The sequence below is a fragment of the Hemiscyllium ocellatum genome, chromosome 49 (assembly GCF_020745735.1).
Source record: "Hemiscyllium ocellatum isolate sHemOce1 chromosome 49, sHemOce1.pat.X.cur, whole genome shotgun sequence".
NCBI lineage: Eukaryota > Metazoa > Chordata > Chondrichthyes > Orectolobiformes > Hemiscylliidae > Hemiscyllium > Hemiscyllium ocellatum.
Window position 1 is genome coordinate 8459452 of NC_083449.1, and position 18283 is coordinate 8477734.

Here is an 18283-nt window from a genome sequence, read left to right on the forward strand (position 1 = left end):
CCTGCCAGAGGAAATAGTGGAGGCTAGTACAATTGCAGCATTTAACAGGCATCGAGATGGGTATATGAATAGGAAGTATTTGGAGGGATATGGGTTGGGTGCTGCCAGGTGGGACTAGATTGGGTTGGGATATCCAGTTGGCATGGACAAGTTGGACCGAAGGGTCTGTTTCAGTGCTGTACATCTCTATGACATTCACCAAGCAGATTTCCTCAGATGGCTAAGGGAATTCCTGGGCCCACAGTTATCAATCAAGTTCTCAGAAATATATTCTTCCCAGAGTCAAGACATGACTCAGCTCTTGAGTCAAGAAAAGTATGACACAGAAACTTTTTATTCACCTTCATCAGGTGATTGTGAAGGAGCATCTCTCCGAAAGTTAGTGTGCTTCCAATTAAACCTGTTGGACTGTAACCTGGTGTTGTGTGATTTTTAACTTTGTACACCCCAGTCCAACACTGGCATCTCCAAATCATGGCCTGTAAAAATCGTGTGACTTGGCAAAAAAAGACATAGCACCTTTCTTTCTCTCTCCAACAGGTAGTGTATTGGGAGTTAGATATTGAACTGTGTCAGCATTCCGGTGGTGAGTAGTCCCATTCATGGAGCTGTGCAATTGTTGCTCAGTTTCTCCATCTCACTGAATTGGTATCGGATCATATGAAAAACAAACACAATCTGCAGACAAAGAGCAGCTCAGTGCAACAATGGAATCAGATCCGTGGTCCTGTTTAAGTTGCTGGCTTATCCTAATGAATATGCAATGAATGTGACATTGATCAATATTGCCAGACTCGCTTCACGCTGACTAACAGGTGGTGTCTCTCTATCTTCCTCCAGACAAATACCTGAGGGACTAAGACACTGTAATACTTCCTCAGTTCGAAGCGAAGTGTGACCAGCTGCCTCGAGCAAACAGCAGGTATGTAACTAATTGACATTTACACCAGTTTTGAAGATAGACAAACTGAATCCTCATCCAAAATAGATGCTCAGGGACAGCATTAAAATCTGCATTTAATAAGAACATTTTCAAAGTTACAATGAATATAAACAAATAGATCATACTGTTACATACTTTCAACAACCATCCGTGAGATAGCTGCTAAGTACAGAGATGGAGGGAAACTGTGTTCATCAACAGTTTCTCTCTCTCCATTCTCAGTGCACATCACCCCATTTCCAATAAGTGTTATTACTCACAGCCATCGCGTCATAGAGGTGTACAGCACGGAAACAGACCCTTCGGTCCAATTCGTCCATGCCGATCAGATACCATAGAACATAGAACAGTACAGCACAGAACAGGCCCTTCAGCCCACGATGTTGTGCCGACCACTGATCCTCATGTATACACCCTCAAATTTCTGTGACCATATGCATGTCCAGGAGTCTCTTAAGTGTCCCCAATGGCCCTGCCTCCACCACTGCTGCTGGCAATGCATTCCATGCTGTCACAACTCTGTGTAAAGAACCCGTCTCTGACATCCCCTCTATACTTTCCTCCAACCAGCTTAAAACTATGACCCCTTGTGGTAGCCATTTCTGCCCTGTGAAATAGTCTCTGGCTATCGACTCTATCTATGCCTCTCGTTATCTTGTGTACCTCAATTAGGCCCCCTCTTCTCCTCCTTTTCTCCAATGAAAAAAGTCCAAGCTCAGTCAACCTTTCCTCATAAGATAAGCCGTCCAGTCCAGGCAGCATCCTGGTAAACCTCCTCTGAACCCTCTCCAAAGCATCCACATCTTATAATAGGGCAACCAGAACTGGACGCAGTATTCCAAGTACGGTCTATTCAAAGTTTTATAGAGCTGGAACAAGATCTCACGACTCTTAAACTCAATATCCCTGTTAATGAAAGCCAAAATACCATATGCTTTCTTTACAACCCTGCCTACTTGGGTGGCCATTTTAGGGGATCTACGTACCTGCACCCCAAGATCCCTCTGGTCCTCCACACTGCCAAGAATCCTATCCTTAATCTTGTACTCAGCTTTCAAATTTGACCTTCCAAAATGCATCACCTTGCATTTATTCAGGTTGAACTCCATCTGCCACCTCTCAGCCCATCACTGCATCCTGTCAATGTCCCACTGCAGCCTACAACAGCCCTCTATACTGTCAATGACACCTCCAACGTTTGTGTCGTCTGCAAACTTGCTGACCCATCCTTCAATCCCCTCATCCAAGTCATTCATAAAAATTACAAACAATAGAGGCCTAAGGACAGAGCCCTGTGGAACACCACTCACCGCAGACTTCCAGGCAGAATACTTTCCTTCTACTACCACTCGCTGTCTTCTGTTGGCCAGCCAATTCTGTATCCAGACAGCTATGTTCCCCGGAATCCCATTCCTGCTGACCTTCTGAATGAGCCTACCATGGGGAACCTTATCAAATGACTTGCTGAAGTCCGTATACACCACACCCACAGCTCGACCCTCATCAACTTTTCTAGTCACATCCTCAAAGAACTCGATAAGGTTTGTGAGGCATGACCTGCCCCTCACAAAGCCGTGTTGACTGCATTTAATCAAGCCATGCTCTTCCAGATGGTCATAAATCCTATCCCTCAGAATCCTTTAATACCTTGCAGACGACAAATGTGGCACTTACTGGTCTGTAATTGCCGGAAATAGGATTTCCCTATTTCCTTTCTTGAAGAGAGGAATTACATTTGCCTCTCTCCAGTCCTCCGGTACGACTCCAGTGGAGAGCGAGGATGAAAAGATCTTCGCAAGTGGTGAAGTACTTACTTTTCTCATTTCCCAAAGCAGCCGAGGACAAATCTGGTCCGGGCCTGGCGACTTGTCAATCTTAATGTTTGACAAAATTTTCAGCACATCAGCTTCCTTTATCTCTATCCATTTCAGCATGCACACCTGCTCTTCAAAGGTTTCATTCACTACAAAGTTCGTTTCTTTCTTCAAGACAGAAGCAAAAATCTCATTTAGAGCTTCCCCTACCTCCTCAGACTCCACACACAAATTCCCTATGCTATCCCTGATCGGCCCTACTCTTTCTTTGACCATTCTCTTATTCCTCACATAAGTGTAAAATGCCTTTGTGTTCTCCCTAATCCGTTTTGCCAAACCTTTCTCGTGCCCCCTCCTGGCTCTCCTCGGACCATTTTTAAGCTCCTTCCTCGTCTGCCTGTAATCCTGTAGAGCTGAGCTTGATCATAGCTTCCTCCACCTTATGTAAGCTACCTTTTTCCTTTTGATGAGAAGCTCCACCGCTCTCGTCATCCAAGGTTCCTTTATCTTACCACTTCTGTCTCAGAGGGACATATTTATTCATCACTTGCAACAACTGTTCCTTAAACAGTCTCCACATGTCTATATGCCTTTACCATGGAACAATTGCTCCCAATCCATGCTTCCTAACTCATGTCTAATCGCATCATAGTTTCCTCTTCCTCAATTAAATATCCTCCCATTTTGCCTAATCCTCTCCTTCTCCATAGCTATGTAGAATGTGAGGCAGTTGTGGTCACTATCACCAAAATGCTCTCCCACCACAAGATCTGATATCTGCCCCGGCTCGTTTCCGAGCACTAAGTCTAGAATAACCTCTCCCCTCGTCGGCCTGTCAACGTACTGAGTTAGGAAACCCTCCTGAACACACCTTACAAAAACAGCTCCATTCAAATCTTCTGCTCGAAGGAGGTTTCAATCAATATTGGGAAAGTTAAAGTCACCCATTACAACAACCCTACTACGTCCACACTTTTCCAAAATCTGCCAACCTATGCTTTTTACCATCTCCCTGTTGCTATTGGGGGGCCTGTAGTAAACCCCTAAAGAGGTGACTGCTCCCTTGCTGTTCCTAATTTCCACCCAGTAGGCAGATCTTCCTCAACAATGGAAGCTTCTGTAGCTGTGATACCCTCTCTGATATTCTAACCCAATCTAGTCCCATTTCCCAGCACATGGCCCATATCCCTCTAAACCCTTCCTATTCACATACCCATTCAGGTGCCTTTTAAATGTTGTAGTTGTACCAGCCTCCACCACTTATCCACGCTGCTCATGATTTTATGAACCTCTATAAAGGTCCCTCTCCAGGGAAAACCACTCCAGCCTATTCAGCTTAGATTAGTTTAGTTACAGTGTGGAAATAGGCTCTTCAGCCCAACAAGTCCACACCGACCCGCCAAATCACAACCCATCCAGACCCATTCTCCGACATTTATACCTTCACCTAACACTACGGGCAATTTTGGCTTGGCTAATTCACCTAAAATTTGGCCAACACAGAAAAAGAATCTGAATATATCCCAGTGTATTATTATCTTAAAAATGATGTCTTAATGAGGAAATGGAGACCATCACATATTCAGGCAGATGAGAAATGGGCAGAAGTGTATGAAGTTGTATTGCCAGTGGGTTATAGAGGGAGGTGTTGTGAGTAGTGCATGAGCTGCCACTCGGAGGTCATTTAGAAGTGAGACTTTGTTTGGAACTCACATTATTTAATTGTCATCTCTGTCAGTGATGACTATTCAGTAAAAGATTGATGCTGTCCTCAGTCACAGATAAACTCCATGTAAATGTGCTTCATCTGGGTTGGAGGATTTGAGTTAGCGGGAGAATGCCTCACAGCGCCAGAGACCTGGGTTCAATTCCCGCCTCAGGTGACTGACTGTGTGGAGTTTGCATGCTCTCCCCATGTCTGCGTGGGTTTCCTCCGGGTGCTCCGGTTTCCTCCCACAGTCCAAAGATGTGCGGTCAGGTGAATTGGCCATGCTAAATTGCCCGTAGTGTTAGGTAAGGGGTAAATATAGGGGTATGGGTGGGTTGCGCTTCGGCGGGTCGATGTGGACTTGTTGGGCCGAAGGGCCTGTTTCCACACTGTAAGTAATCTAATCTAATCTTATATCAACATGAATTCCCGTTACTAGTATCTTTTCTGGCAGTAGTGCTTCAGAGGTACATATCTCCTCATCTTTCAGCATCACAGATTGAGAGGATATTTGTATCTCTTAATATTGTAACCACTTTACCTGATCCTCCTGGCCTATGTGAGTAATCACTACCTTCAGAGGTGGATGGTGTATGAAGATCTGGCACCTCCAACTAGCTTGTACATTCTGGTGCAGCTTTCTGTTACTGCCCCAACAAAATTCATTGGCTTATCCTGTTTCCTACATCTGGTTTCCCAGTGCTTTTCCTAACCCACCAACATGTGATTTCGCATAGCCTACTTTATTGCAAGGAAAACACCAGAGCTTTTTAATTTCTCTTTCCCCTTCAAGGGTTTCCTTTTTTACCCTGTGATAAGTCATCCTTCCAACCTTCACTGTGACCCAGCATTTCCTTTCCATGTGAGGATTTCTCTTATCCTCAACTTCTATCTCTCATGGATTGAAATTGGTTTGAGAAGCCAAACTTTGATCAACTCATAACCATCAGCCGTTTCAGCTGCCAATCTTGCTGTTTTAACTCTCTGTTCTTCCACATGAATTCTCGTTACTTCAGGAAGTGACTTTTTGAACTCCTGTCTAAATGCCAATTTCCAAAGTTCAAACTCCCTCCCTTTCTTCCTTTCCTTTCTCCCCTTTTTTCTCTCTCTCTTCGCGCTGTCTTCTGCATTTAATCATAATTCAAAGGATTTCATTTTTGTTGCCCTTTCCTTGTCTTTTGTCTCTAACTCAAGTTGCTGCAATTTTCATTGAATGTTAGCCATCTCTAAAGATTCTGATGGTGTTTCCAACAAATGTAAATGCTGTTACCGCTGTAATTATCTCTCCTTTCCTCATGGAAGGACAATGACTCGATCCCAGATTGTCTGTTGTTTCCAGCAGCTTACCCTTAATCACCTTTTGTAAAAGGCCCAAATCACCTCTTCCACCTGCAGAAAACTCTTGATGACTGAAAGTGCCATTGCTCTCCTAAGCATAGTTTAAACCAACTGAATTTAAAACCCCGAACAAAGGACAGTAATATCTACCACTCGCTTCCTTCAAGTCCAACAACCCGAATCCCAAATCAGAACTACAGAACAAATCCTGCAAAGAGCCCCCTAACTGGTATGGACCAGGCCAGACCCCCTCAAAACATTTCGAGTAGCCCGGACTCTAACTTTGCTAGTTGGTTTAAGCAGGTGTAACGCAGATACTCCAGGAGTGATGTAGCTGGTCAAATCACATACTTTTAAACAAAACAGAACTGATTTACAAGATTATCAAATGAAACACAAACAAATGCTCCTATGCCTTAAAAGACAACAGAATACTAAATAACTTAACATATCCAAAAATCCTGCAGATTATACCAACTTAATGATGCGGTTGCCAATACTTGCAATACTCCCCACAAACACTCTTTGGCACAAAAAGATAAAATCAAACACAGGGTCTTACAGGAGAGATGTAAGAGAGAGTGAGTACAAGCATGGACCTGCTTCTTTGGGTTCAGCAGCTTTTTCAACTGTCTGACTGCTTTCAGTCAATAGCCAGACAGCCAAAAATCAAATCAAGCCAGAGAAAAGCTGAGCTGGGAAAACTGGGATAGTCCCCTTTCATTGTACAAGTGTTCCTTTTAAGAATGTGGAAGCCTTTTGCCTGAGGCATGACCTGTTAGCTATAATTGAAATATTCCCAAAACCCATCAAGTCAGACTTTTCGGAGCCTGTGTCTTTTACAGGCTTGTTAAAGGAGCAGCATCATCACAGCAGACTGGTTCAAAAAGTGAAAGCCATGGGATCCAGGGTAATGTGGTGAATTGGATGCAAAGTTGGCTTAGGATCAGGAAACAAATGGTAATGGTTGATGGCTGCTTTTGTGAATGGAAAGCTGTTTCAAGTGGTGCTCTGCACGGCTCAGTGTTGGGACCTCTGCTGTTTGTTTTATACATTAAGGATTTGGACTTGAATGTGGTGGGCAGATTTGTGAGATTTGCAGATGACACAAAAATGGCCATTTAGTGGATAGTGTAGAAGATAGCTGTCAGCTCCAAAAGTATTATAGATGGTTTGGTGGAGTGGGCAGGAAAGTGGCAGATGGAGTTCAGCTCTGATAAGTGTGAGGGAATGCATTTTGCGAAATCAAACAGTAAATGGGAATAGACAAGAAATGGAAATATACTGAGGGGGCAGGGTAAGTGTGAGATCTTGTTGTGCACGTGCATGGGTCCCTAAAGATAGGTGGGGTTGTAAAGAAGGCACATGGAATGCTCTCCTTCTTGGGCAGAGGGATGAAATACAAAAGTAGGGATATAACAATGAAACCATATAAGGCACTGGTGAGGCTACAACTGGAATATTGTGTGCAGTCGGGCCATCACATCACAGGAAAGACGTCATTGCTCTGGAGAGAGTGCAGAGGAGATTTACTGGAATGTTGCCAGGGCTGGTGAATTGTAGTTATCGGGAGAGATTGGAGAGGTTGGGGTTATATTCTTTGGAACAGAGGTGCCATGATTAAGGAATATTAAATAGTGGATACTAAATAGTGAGCTACTAATGAATAAGCAGAGCTCTGAAAGCTCATGCTTCCAAATAAACTATAACCTGGTGTTGTGTGATTTTTCACGAAATAGTGAGAGGGAGAGACTAGAGTACACAGGAGGAACCTGTTTCCTTTGGCAGAGAGTTCAAACACCAGGGATCATTGATTCAAACGAAGTGGTGTAGGATTACATGATATGTGAGGAAAATGTTTTTTATGTATAGAGTGTGGGTATCTGGAATTCGCTGCCTGAGTTGGTGGTGCAGGCAGAGACCCCAAACTCTTTCAAACAACAATCCCTGGAACTGCACCTCAATTTCTGTTAACTGCAAGGCTAGGGGCTGCGGCAAGAAGATGGGATGAGAAAGGACCTCTGGGGGTCTTTGGGTTGGCACTGACAAGATGGGCTGAATAGCCCCTCTATGCTGTATTATTCTTATGATTCAATAGTTATCAATTGGACCCTGCAAGTCTTTGCAGTGTGAATATGCAAATATATTGACCATATAATGAATGTTACAGTTTAATAAATATACTCACACATTCTCCAAGCAGGAACTGACAGGTATAGATCAATAACTAAACTCACATATCCACATACCCACTTGCATCGGGTAGGCGCCATTTATGGAGCTGTATGGGTGTTGTTTCATTTCTGGTTCTTATTCCTTTGGGCTTAGGAATTTAAGAAAAAATGGACAAGTAACAGTTCAGGGCAGGAGGGGAATAAGACCCGTGGTTCTGTTTAAACTGCTGGCTTTAAATTAAAAAATCCTTAATGATGAGGAACTGAATGTTACATTGATGTTGCCAATCACAGCTGATGTTGATTTACAGGAGGTATCTCTTCTGTCTTCCTCCAGGCAAGTACTCAAAGGACCAAGATAATGTAATATTCCCACGGTGCAGAGCCAAGTGTGACCAGCTGCTTTGAACAAACAGCAGGTATGTTACTGCTGTCAGAGCAAAGAACATCCTTTCCACAGTCAGAGTGGATTGAGTCAGGTTCACATCAGGCTCCATTCCCAGAGAGGTATGTTCAAAATAAGAGTCAAACACCTACAAGGAAATAGAAGTTTATATTTTTTAATCTATATTCTAAATGCATCCTACCCAGTTTCAATCAACTTGAATTAATCCTCATCCAAAATACGCACTGCATTGTAATCTGAACATCGAACAGTGCAGGACAGGAAAGGGTTCTTCAACCCATGATGTTGTGCCGAACATGCCACCAAACTGCAATTAATCTCTTCTGCCTGGCCTTGGTCCATAACCCTCCATTTCTTACATATTCATTTGACATCTGAAAGTCCTTTCAATACCCTTATTGTATCTGCCATCATCTCCACCCCTGGCAGTGCATTCCACTGCTACCACTCTCTTTGTTAAAGAATAAAACTGCCCCTTATGTCTCATAGAGTCATAGAGGTGTACAGCATGGAAACAGACCCTTTGCTCCAACCCGTCCATGCCGACCAGATATCCCAACCCAATCTAGTCCCACCTGTCAGCACCCGGCCCATATCCCTCCAAACCCTTCCTATTCACACACCCTTCCAAACACCTCTTAAATGTTGCAATTCTACCAGACTCCATCACTTCCTCTGGCAGCTCATTCCATACCTGTACCACCCTCTGTGTGAAAAGGTTGTCCCTTAAGTCTCTTTTAAATCTTTCCCTCTTAAGTATACTTCTACTTCCTTTATACTCTTCTCAGGATTCACTTGATCGATCCTATCTATACCTCTCTTGCCTCCCTTTCCACCTTCCTGTAGCATTTGCATCGTGGAACATTAAGCTGCCGGTCCTGCCCATCCCTGAGCCATGTTTCTGTAATTGCTATGATATCCCAGTCCCGTATTCCTAACCATGCCCTGTGTTCATCTGCCTTCCCTGTTAGGCCCCTTGCTTTGAAGTAAATACAGTTTAATTCATTAGTCCTACCTTGTCCCTGCTTGCCCTGACTGTTTGACTCGCTTCTGTTCTCAACTGTACCAGTCTCTGACTGATCTCTTTCCTCACTACTTCCGTGGTTCCCACCTCCCACTCCCCCACCCTCCCACCTTACTAGTTTAAATCCTCCCGAGCGGCTTGAGGAAATTTCGCTGCCAGTATATTAGTCCCCTTCCAATTTAGGTGTAATCCGTCCTTCGTGTACAGGTCACTTCTACCCCAAAAGACATTTCAGTGATCCAAAAATGTGAATGCTTCCCCATACACTAGCTCCTCAGCCATGCATTCATCTGCTCTATCCTCCTATTCCTGCCCTCACTAACTTGTAGCACTGTGAGTAACCTCCTTTTTAAATTTCTGCCTAACTCTCTGTAATTCCCTTCAGAATCTCCACCTTTTACCTTCCTATATCATTGGTTCCAATGTGGACAATGACCTCTTACTGTCCCCTATTTCCCCGTGAGAACATTCTACACCCTCTCCGAGACATCCTTGATCCTGGCACCAGGGAACTAACACACCGTTCTGCTTTATCGCTGCTGGCCACAGAAACGTCTTGTCTGTACCTTGGACTACAGAATCCCCTAATGCAATTGATCTCTTGGAAGCCAATGTACCCCTCATTGCATTAGAGCCAGTCCAGTATCAGAAACTTGGATTCTCAGGAGAACATAGCATGAACAGCCATCACCCCTACACTTTCCAAAACCTGTCCAGAGGAAAATCAAATATTGACATGAAAAGGTACACATTCAGACAGATATCCAGAGGTTATTGGTCACAGAATGAGAAAGCTCTCGTAAAGTGATCTAGTTATAATCATGTGAACAATAAATTCAAAATACAGGTGCAGAACATAACTTACAATCATAAACTGTACCATTGAATACAAGTTGTGGAAATTATCCAAAGTGCTTTACACTGTTGAGACTGACAATGATAGAAAAAGTCTCCCTTTCATTTACAATACGTAGAATTTCTCCAGTGAAGAGAGAGATCATTTGGCCCAACTCCCTGCACAACTCTCCAAAGCGGATCCCACCCAGATGTAGAGCCCACCCTATCCCCATAACTCCACGTTTGCCACAGTTAACCCACTGACACTGTACATCCTTGAATACTACATGACAATTTACCATGGCTAATCCGCAAACCTGCACATGTTTGGACCATAGAAAGAAACTAGAGCACTCAGAGGAAACTCATGGAGACACGGGCAGAACGTGCAAACTGCACACAGGTAATGAACCAAGGCTGGAATTGAATCTGTGTCCCTGGCACCACTGTGCCACCATGCCACCCTGAAATGGATGGCAATAGATGAAACCTTATTCATGTTGAGCAACAGAGATTTGAAGTAAAAAGAGTTCCTGCCGTTTCTGCAAGTGTCATGTTAAACACAGACAAATATATAAGTACACTCACTTATTCACAGAACACAAACTGACGGTACAGATACTTTCAGGTACAGATGCACTCATCCATCCATATAGTTGAAGCTGTCAGGGATAGATTGATGATTGCACAAACACATTCACATTGCTGAAACTGACAAGTACATTTTGATAACACACCCACATTCCCAGAGCAAAATCTCACAGGTATATATTGATTTCTACATTTTTACATTCAACTAGAATCTAACGGGGCAGATTGATAACTAAAATCACATTGACGTTGCAAAAACTGACAGGTAGAGACTGGTAATGACACTCTCATATTCATACAGCAGAATCTGACGGGCAGATCGATAACTAGACAGTCATATTCAAATTACAGAAACTGATGGACAGATCAATAACTACACTTCCATATTCACAGATCAGAAACTGACAGGTCCAAATGCATTTGCAAAGGTGAGGACTGCAGATGCTTGAGCTTAGAGTCGGGAGTGTGGTGCTGGAAAAGTACAGCGGGTCAGGAAGCATCCGAGGAGCAGGAGAATCGACGCTTTGGTTAAAAGCCCTTCATCAGCGCAGATGGATAACTACACCAATACATTTACATCGAAGAAACTGTCAGGGAAAGATTGATAACTACACATGCATTCTTGTCACTGAAAGCAACAGGTATATTTCAATATGTACCCTCACATGTTCACTTAGCAGAAGATAGCGGGTAGACATTGATAACTATGTTCACATTTTAACAATGCCAAAACTGATATGGATGATTGATTAAACTATCGCATTTACAGACCAGAAACTCATATTCACGTAGTAGAAACCAATAGGTATAGGGTGTTAACTTCATTCAAGTATGCACATAGCAGAATCTTACTGGGAGAGGATGATACCTGTACTCACATATTCACATAGCAGAAGCTTAGAGCTGCAGATTGATACATAGGCTCTCATTGTAAGTATGAAATGGTTGGGTATATTCTCATTGGAGTTTTGAAGGGCAATGTATGACCTTTAGAGCAAAAAAAAAATCTGACGGGAGTTGTCAGAGTTGATGCTGGGAGGATGGCACTGCTCATGAGAGAATCCAGAGTAGGGGACACAGTTTTGAACAGGAAGCCTTCTGTTCCACAGAGAGCAGTTCGGGTTGGGTTATCAGCTTAATTTATGCTAATTCACCCATATATCTTTTTTGATACATAAGGGAGTCTTTGGTTACGGGCAGTAAACATCAAAATGAGATGAAGACTATAGCTAAAGCCTTTGTGATCTGTTCTCATGACAGAGTACACACTGACAGATAGAAATGTCACAGAATTCTCATGCTTCTTATGGTGTTCTGCTCTGAGAGATTTAAAGTGACACAAGATTGAAAGAAATTAATAACTACAGCATATACACTGTATCTGCATGACCGGATTGGGAGGCATCATTCACCATACACTTTATCTGTAACTTACTGATATGTATGTGCTCACAGATCACATACTGATTGATTCAGTTATAAGTTACTCTGACGTATCAGGGATGGAGTGAAAAAAAAACCATCCATTTCATCAGAAACTTTGAGATGTTGAGATATTTGCTCTCTGTTATGCCAGTGATTGACTGAAACTGAGTAAATATAAGATTTGAAACAACAAACTGGCAGTTACAGCATGAAATACTGAGTCACTTGCAAAGCAATAAATTGTTAAGATATAATGCAATTATTGATTAGCTAGAAACTGGCATAAACAATGTAATATCAGCAGTGACATTGTTACTGACAATATCTGCAATGTACGAAGTATTATCCTTTATCAAAATGCTGCAGTTATAAATACAAACTCAGCTTCAATTTGCAGAAGCTGATATTCATAGAGTATGGGAGGAGAGGATAGTGAGCCCTACCTGAGTCTGTCCAAAGTGGTACCTGGTGCTTTCAAAATTGACAGAGTAAAGCAACAAGGTACACTTAAGAAGGTTTGAGTTACAGACCAGTAACATACTGACATGTTAAGACTGTAAAATAGAGTTTACAAAAATACACCCCAGAAACAGGCGGGCACAGATTGGAGTCGAGAGTGTGGTGCTGGAAAAGCACAGCATGTCAGGCAGCATCCAGGTGCAGGAGAATCGGTGTTTCAAGTATGAGCCCTTCATCTCGACGTTTTAGGCATAAGCCCAGCATCTGCAATCCTCACTTTCTCCTGGGGGCACAGATTGGAGGAATATTTCTAAGTGGCTGGCAAATAGTGTAACGTTTTACCGCTTACATCAATGGTTGATGGTTACAGAATAAAAGCTGTCTTGAAGTAACAATAATTAACTATTACACAGAGGACCAGAGCCTCAGTGGACAGATGTTGAATTAATGTCAAATGTGTAAATTAGGACTCGACTGATACAAAGTTAAAGTGACACACACACATATATATATATTTATATATATAGCAATATAGCATGCTAACAGTTGCTGGTTAACAGGTATTCGCATATGACTGAGAAATGTTATAAATCCCGACATGAAACTGCAAGACGTCTAAATGAAAAATGCAGCAACGTGGTTCAGTTACACTGCATGTACTTGCAAAGTTATCGATCAGTCTCTGGGCCCACAGTTATCAGTCAAGGTCTCAGAAATATATTGCATCAACCCCAAGTGTAGAAAACACAGTCAGGTTCCAGTGGTTTGTGTAACTTGACAACAAATGTAATCACAATTTCGAATGGATGAGAGTTTTTTTCACACAGTGAAAATTTCAGCCTATACAGAGGAACAGAAACAGACTTGCGGAGCTAGAAACACATCATCACAACAACAAGCAAAAAGAAACCGAGTCAATACCGCAGTCACTTTCTGTGTCACAGACACAAAACAAATCTCCCTCAGTCAGACTGACAGGAACAGAATCCCTCTCCCACCTCACATTTCGTTGTAGATCGTGACAGATCTTTATTGGATCCCACCTTAACCAATCAGAGAGACTAAATGTTGGGGAATAATTCTGTGTAAACTACCCAATCAGGAAACAGACTTTCCGCCATCCTTCATTAGCATTGATGACGTCGTCAGTCTATAAAGAGCAGCTCCGAGCCCGCTTTCCCTTATTCTGTGTCTGAAAGTGAGCGGCGCTATGGCTGATGAGAAGAAAGCACAGCAAGCCTCCAAGAAGGGCGCGAAGAAAATCATCAAGAAGACGCCAGCGAAGGGTGGCAGAAAGAGGAAGCGGACCAGGAAAGAAAGTTACTCCATCTACATCTACAAAGTGATGAAGCAGGTTCACCCCGACACCGGCATCTCCTCCAAGGCCATGAGCATCATGAACTCGTTCGTCAACGATATTTTCGAGCGCATCGCGGGGGAGGCTTCCCGCCTGGCCCATTACAACAAGCGCAGCACCATCAGCTCCCGGGAGATCCAGACCGCCGTGCGGCTGCTGCTGCCCGGGGAGCTGGCCAAGCACGCCGTGTCGGAGGGCACAAAGGCGGTGACCAAGTACACCAGCTCCAAGTGAAGGACCGCACTGCACTGAAACACACACGTCCATAACCCAAAGGCTCTTATAAGAGCCACCCACAACCTCCCTGACGCAGCTGAACCGTTTCTTTAAGGGTTGTTTGTTTTAGTTTGCATGTGATTCTTGATAAGCAAGATGAAAAATCTTATTTTTGTGTTTAATAAGTGCTTTGCAAGTTATTCGGGAGTGTGGGGGAGAGAGCAGACGAGGCGCCAGTGAGTCGTTTTTCATATTGCTTGTTCACCCCTGGCAGAAAAATGCCCACGTCTTTCCCTCCCACGATTAATGCCTTTTACTTTACATTTCCAATGCGCGGGTGAGATCCGTTTTTTCGCAATGCAAAATAAAGCTGCTTGTTGTGGGTGAGAGACTTTCAAAGCGAACCGAGAGAACACCAACACAGGTACCGGACCGAAACGTGGGGCTTTTGCTGAATCTGATCGAGAGCGATGAAGGATAGCTTTAAAATATCGTCTTAAAAACGTGTTCGCTCTCGATGCTGAGCCGGAAGATTGTTTATGTGCTGGTTTATGAGCATATCGGGGTGGTATTAAAATGTGCAAAGAAAAGACATGTTGCAGACTGCAGTGTTTGGCCTGTTTTGTTTCAGCTTCTCAACGTTTAGAAAATAATCCACTGTCGAGATCAGAAATGGGCAAATGAGGGAGAGTAAGACCGTGTGAAGTACACACTTGTAAACTAAAAGTAAACTATCACGCATATTAATGTTTTTTTTAAACGTCCTCAGTTTTTTGTACTTCATTTTTCAGGTAAAACATACTCCTTTTGTTTAGAATTTGGCGGGATTTTCAAATTGGAAAGAAAGCGGTTGATGATTTGGTGCCTGTCGTTGCCGCCCTCCTCCCCCGATTGGGGAATGAAGCAGATTTGATTCAGGATTAGGAGATGCTGACCAATCGGAAATGGCCACCCCATCATTCCTCCCGAAGGTATTAGAGACCGCAGTGTGGGCGGAGTGTAGTATTCTCTCTGTAAGTGTTTGTGACAATGTCTGGAAGAGGAAAGGGCGGTGGGAAAGGTCGCGCCAAGGCGAAGTCTCGGTCGTCCCGGGCTGGCCTGCAGTTCCCGGTGGGCCGTGTTCACAGGCTCCTGAGAAAGGGCAACTATGCTGAGCGTGTGGGTGCCGGAGCGCCGGTCTATCTGGCTGCGGTGCTGGAGTATCTGACGGCTGAAATCCTGGAGCTGGCCGGCAACGCGGCCCGGGACAACAAGAAGACCCGCATCATCCCCAGGCACCTGCAGCTGGCCGTGCGCAACGACGAGGAGCTCAACAAGCTGCTGGGAGGGGTGACCATCGCTCAGGGCGGGGTGCTGCCTAATATCCAGGCCGTGCTGCTGCCTAAGAAAACCACCGCTGCTGGATCTGCTAAAAAGTGAAGAGACCATTCTTGGATCTGACAACCCAAAGGCTCTTTTAAGAGCCACTCACAGCATCTGTGAAAGGAGTTGAACTATTTTCATTTTCGGGCGGCACGGTGGCACAGTGGTTAGCACTGCTGCCTCACAGCGCCAGGGACCTGGGTTCAATTCCCGCCTCAGGTGACTGACTGTGTGGAGTTTGCACATTCTCCCCGTGTCTGCGTGGGTTTCCTCCGGGTGCTCCGGTTTCCTCCCAAAGTCACAAAGATGTGCGGGTCAGGTGAATTGGCCATGCTAAATTGCCCGTAGTGTTAAGTAAGGGGTAAATGTAGGGGTATGGGTGGGTGGCGCTTCGGCGTGTCGGTGTGGACTTGTTGGGCCGAAGGGCCTGTTTCCACACTGTAAGTAATCTAAAAAAAAAATGTGTAGAGCCCTGGCCGTTGTACCTGACATCGCTAAATTTCTATTTCCTCTTTATTGGATACTGTGGGAGCAGACGAAAATTATATCATAGAATACGATTGTAAGGGTATGAGTTTAGAATAGTGTCACGGATGTTTGGCTTCACATTTCCTTTAACTGCATCACTAAACTGAATCCTCCTACTGTCATACACCATACACCAATTTATTCTTGTTTCATACCCACTCTTATTTTCGCCAGCCTCTGGAGAGAGAGCGTGTTCAACAGCAGTCAGTCATTTTTCAGCTGTAAAAGGGGAAATGTGGTAAAGTGAGATTGTGTGAAGTTTAGTTTCATAATCGAAAACCAATCAACGTGTACATCCATTCTCCTCTGTATAACCTCCTGCTTTTTTTATACGTGATGGCGGGTATTTTCAAATTTGAAAATAAGCTGTTGATCTCTTGGCGCCATTTTTTCCCTTTCCCTCCTGCCTCCACCTCACCATGTTATCGCAAAGGGAGTCAATGAGATGATGGGTTTTTGGCCAGAAATATCTAACCCAATACCAAAATTTGATGTGATCATCACTCTAATTACTATATTTCCGCAATCCCTGAATGAAGACCTCATTAGTTGCAAACTCACTGCTGCTGCCTTCCGTTTTTGTTTTTAACTAATTTCCCCTATCGCTTCCTGCACTCGCTGGATAAGCAACCGAACTTGTACCCGCCGTGAATCAATCGAAAAACCGCTGATTGAAACATCTTAAAAGCTGGAACAGTGTACACCGATAAAATTACAGAACCTCTGAAGACTATTTGTAATCGCTGCCTGAAGAGGCAGATGGTAAGAACGCGCCACATAACACACGCGCAGGCTCCCAGAGTGCTATGCCTGGGAAATATAAATATTGTAAAATGTAACATTCTGGGTTCCACAAAAAATCAAATCAAATTATTTTTCATGGCATGGACAGCCAAGTACACATTGATATAATTCCTGAGATGAACAGGTATTCACGAAAAAGGAGGATCAAAGGGTACGGGAAGTTTGAGAAAGATCAGCCAGAAACGGCAGAACAAGCTGGAAGGGCAGAATGGCCTAATGCTGCTGCTACATCTTACAATTACAAGTTATGATGCGATTCTTTACATGGAATAATCAGGTTGCACAGCAATAAAGTCTCGATTGGCCGAATAGCCTCTTATGTACTGTGGGAATACTTGCAAATTTAAAATCATTCACCACTGTAAACAGCAACAAAATGAACCGTCCACTCCGAATGCTCTCTGCCGTAGAGCAGAACACAGTACTAGTACATTTTAATAAACGGCTACACTAACAATCCCCTTCCCCGTCCTCAGGTCTCCGCTCTCTATCAGAGGGTTTGTGTGGCTCTAAAAAGAGCCTTTGGGTTCGCTGGAAAAGGGTCGCTTTATGTTCACCCGCCGAATCCATAGAGAGTGCGGCCCTGGCGTTTCAGAGCGTACACCACATCCATGGCGGTGACCGTCTTGCGCTTGGCGTGCTCAGTGTAGGTGACTGCATCCCTGATCACATTCTCCAGGAAAACCTTCAGCACCCCGCGGATCTCCTCGTAGATCAAGCCCGAGATGCGCTTGACCCCGCCACGGCGAGCCAGGCGCCGGATGGCTGGTTTCGTGATACCCTGGATGTTATCACGGAGCACTTTGCGGTGCCGCTTCGCTCCGCCTTTTCCCAGGCCTTTGCCTCCTTTACCTCTTCCAGACATCACGCTTCTTCACTCCAATCGCTGCTGAATGAGAACCGAGCTGCCTCCCCTTCCGTTTTTATACAGCCCGGCCCGACCTGACTGAGAAAGAGCTGACAGACAGTGAGAGGCGGATCCGGAGAGGAAACTGAGTGACAGACAGAGCAGGCTTTGTTCATCCAGCTCCGCCTCCAGCTCACTCCAGCCCCAACTGTATCTGGGACTGAACGTTATCTCCCCAAAGCTTACTGTTCCTGACCAGAGGAGCGCATGCGTGAGACCCTCCCCCAGCGCTGCCATTGAGGAGCATTTACTCAGTGAGTGTGAGAGGTTTGTTTGAAACAGACCGCAATGGAGAGATCAGCGCCCAGGGAAGCGAGGGAACAGCAGGCTCCTTCCAGCAGCACATCGGGATGGGAGCCTGGGACACAGAGGGGGCTCCGAGACCGGGAT

At 44.3% G+C, this 18283-nt stretch overlaps 3 protein-coding genes across 3 annotated transcripts; 2 read left to right on the forward strand and 1 right to left on the reverse strand.

The window, feature by feature from the left end:
• The first annotated feature begins 13929 nt into the window (after positions 1 to 13929).
• LOC132837188 (histone H2B 1/2-like) lies at positions 13930 to 14335 on the forward strand. The gene has a single exon (XM_060856905.1). It carries the CDS (start codon positions 13930 to 13932, stop codon positions 14308 to 14310), a length of 381 nt encoding a protein of 126 aa, XP_060712888.1. The 3' UTR covers positions 14311 to 14335.
• Positions 14336 to 15321: 986 nt separating this feature from the next.
• On the forward strand, positions 15322 to 15711 carry LOC132837154 (histone H2A-like). Its single transcript, XM_060856863.1, has one exon. The coding sequence runs from the start codon at positions 15322 to 15324 to the stop codon at positions 15709 to 15711; it is 390 nt and encodes a 129-aa protein (XP_060712846.1).
• A 1828-nt stretch (positions 15712 to 17539) lies between these two features.
• On the reverse strand, positions 17540 to 17851 carry LOC132837209 (histone H4-like). Its single transcript, XM_060856929.1, has one exon. It carries the CDS (start codon positions 17849 to 17851, stop codon positions 17540 to 17542), a length of 312 nt encoding a protein of 103 aa, XP_060712912.1.
• Positions 17852 to 18283: the final 432 nt, after the last annotated feature.

What these genes read in the sequence shown, in the direction of transcription:
- LOC132837188 (XM_060856905.1), top strand. Translation starts at nt 13,930, where the DNA reads ATGGCTGATGAGAAGAAAGCACAGCAAGCCTCCAAGAAGGGCGCGAAG.
- LOC132837154 (XM_060856863.1), top strand. Translation starts at nt 15,322, where the DNA reads ATGTCTGGAAGAGGAAAGGGCGGTGGGAAAGGTCGCGCCAAGGCGAAG.
- LOC132837209 (XM_060856929.1), bottom strand. Translation starts at nt 17,851, where the DNA reads ATGTCTGGAAGAGGTAAAGGAGGCAAAGGCCTGGGAAAAGGCGGAGCG.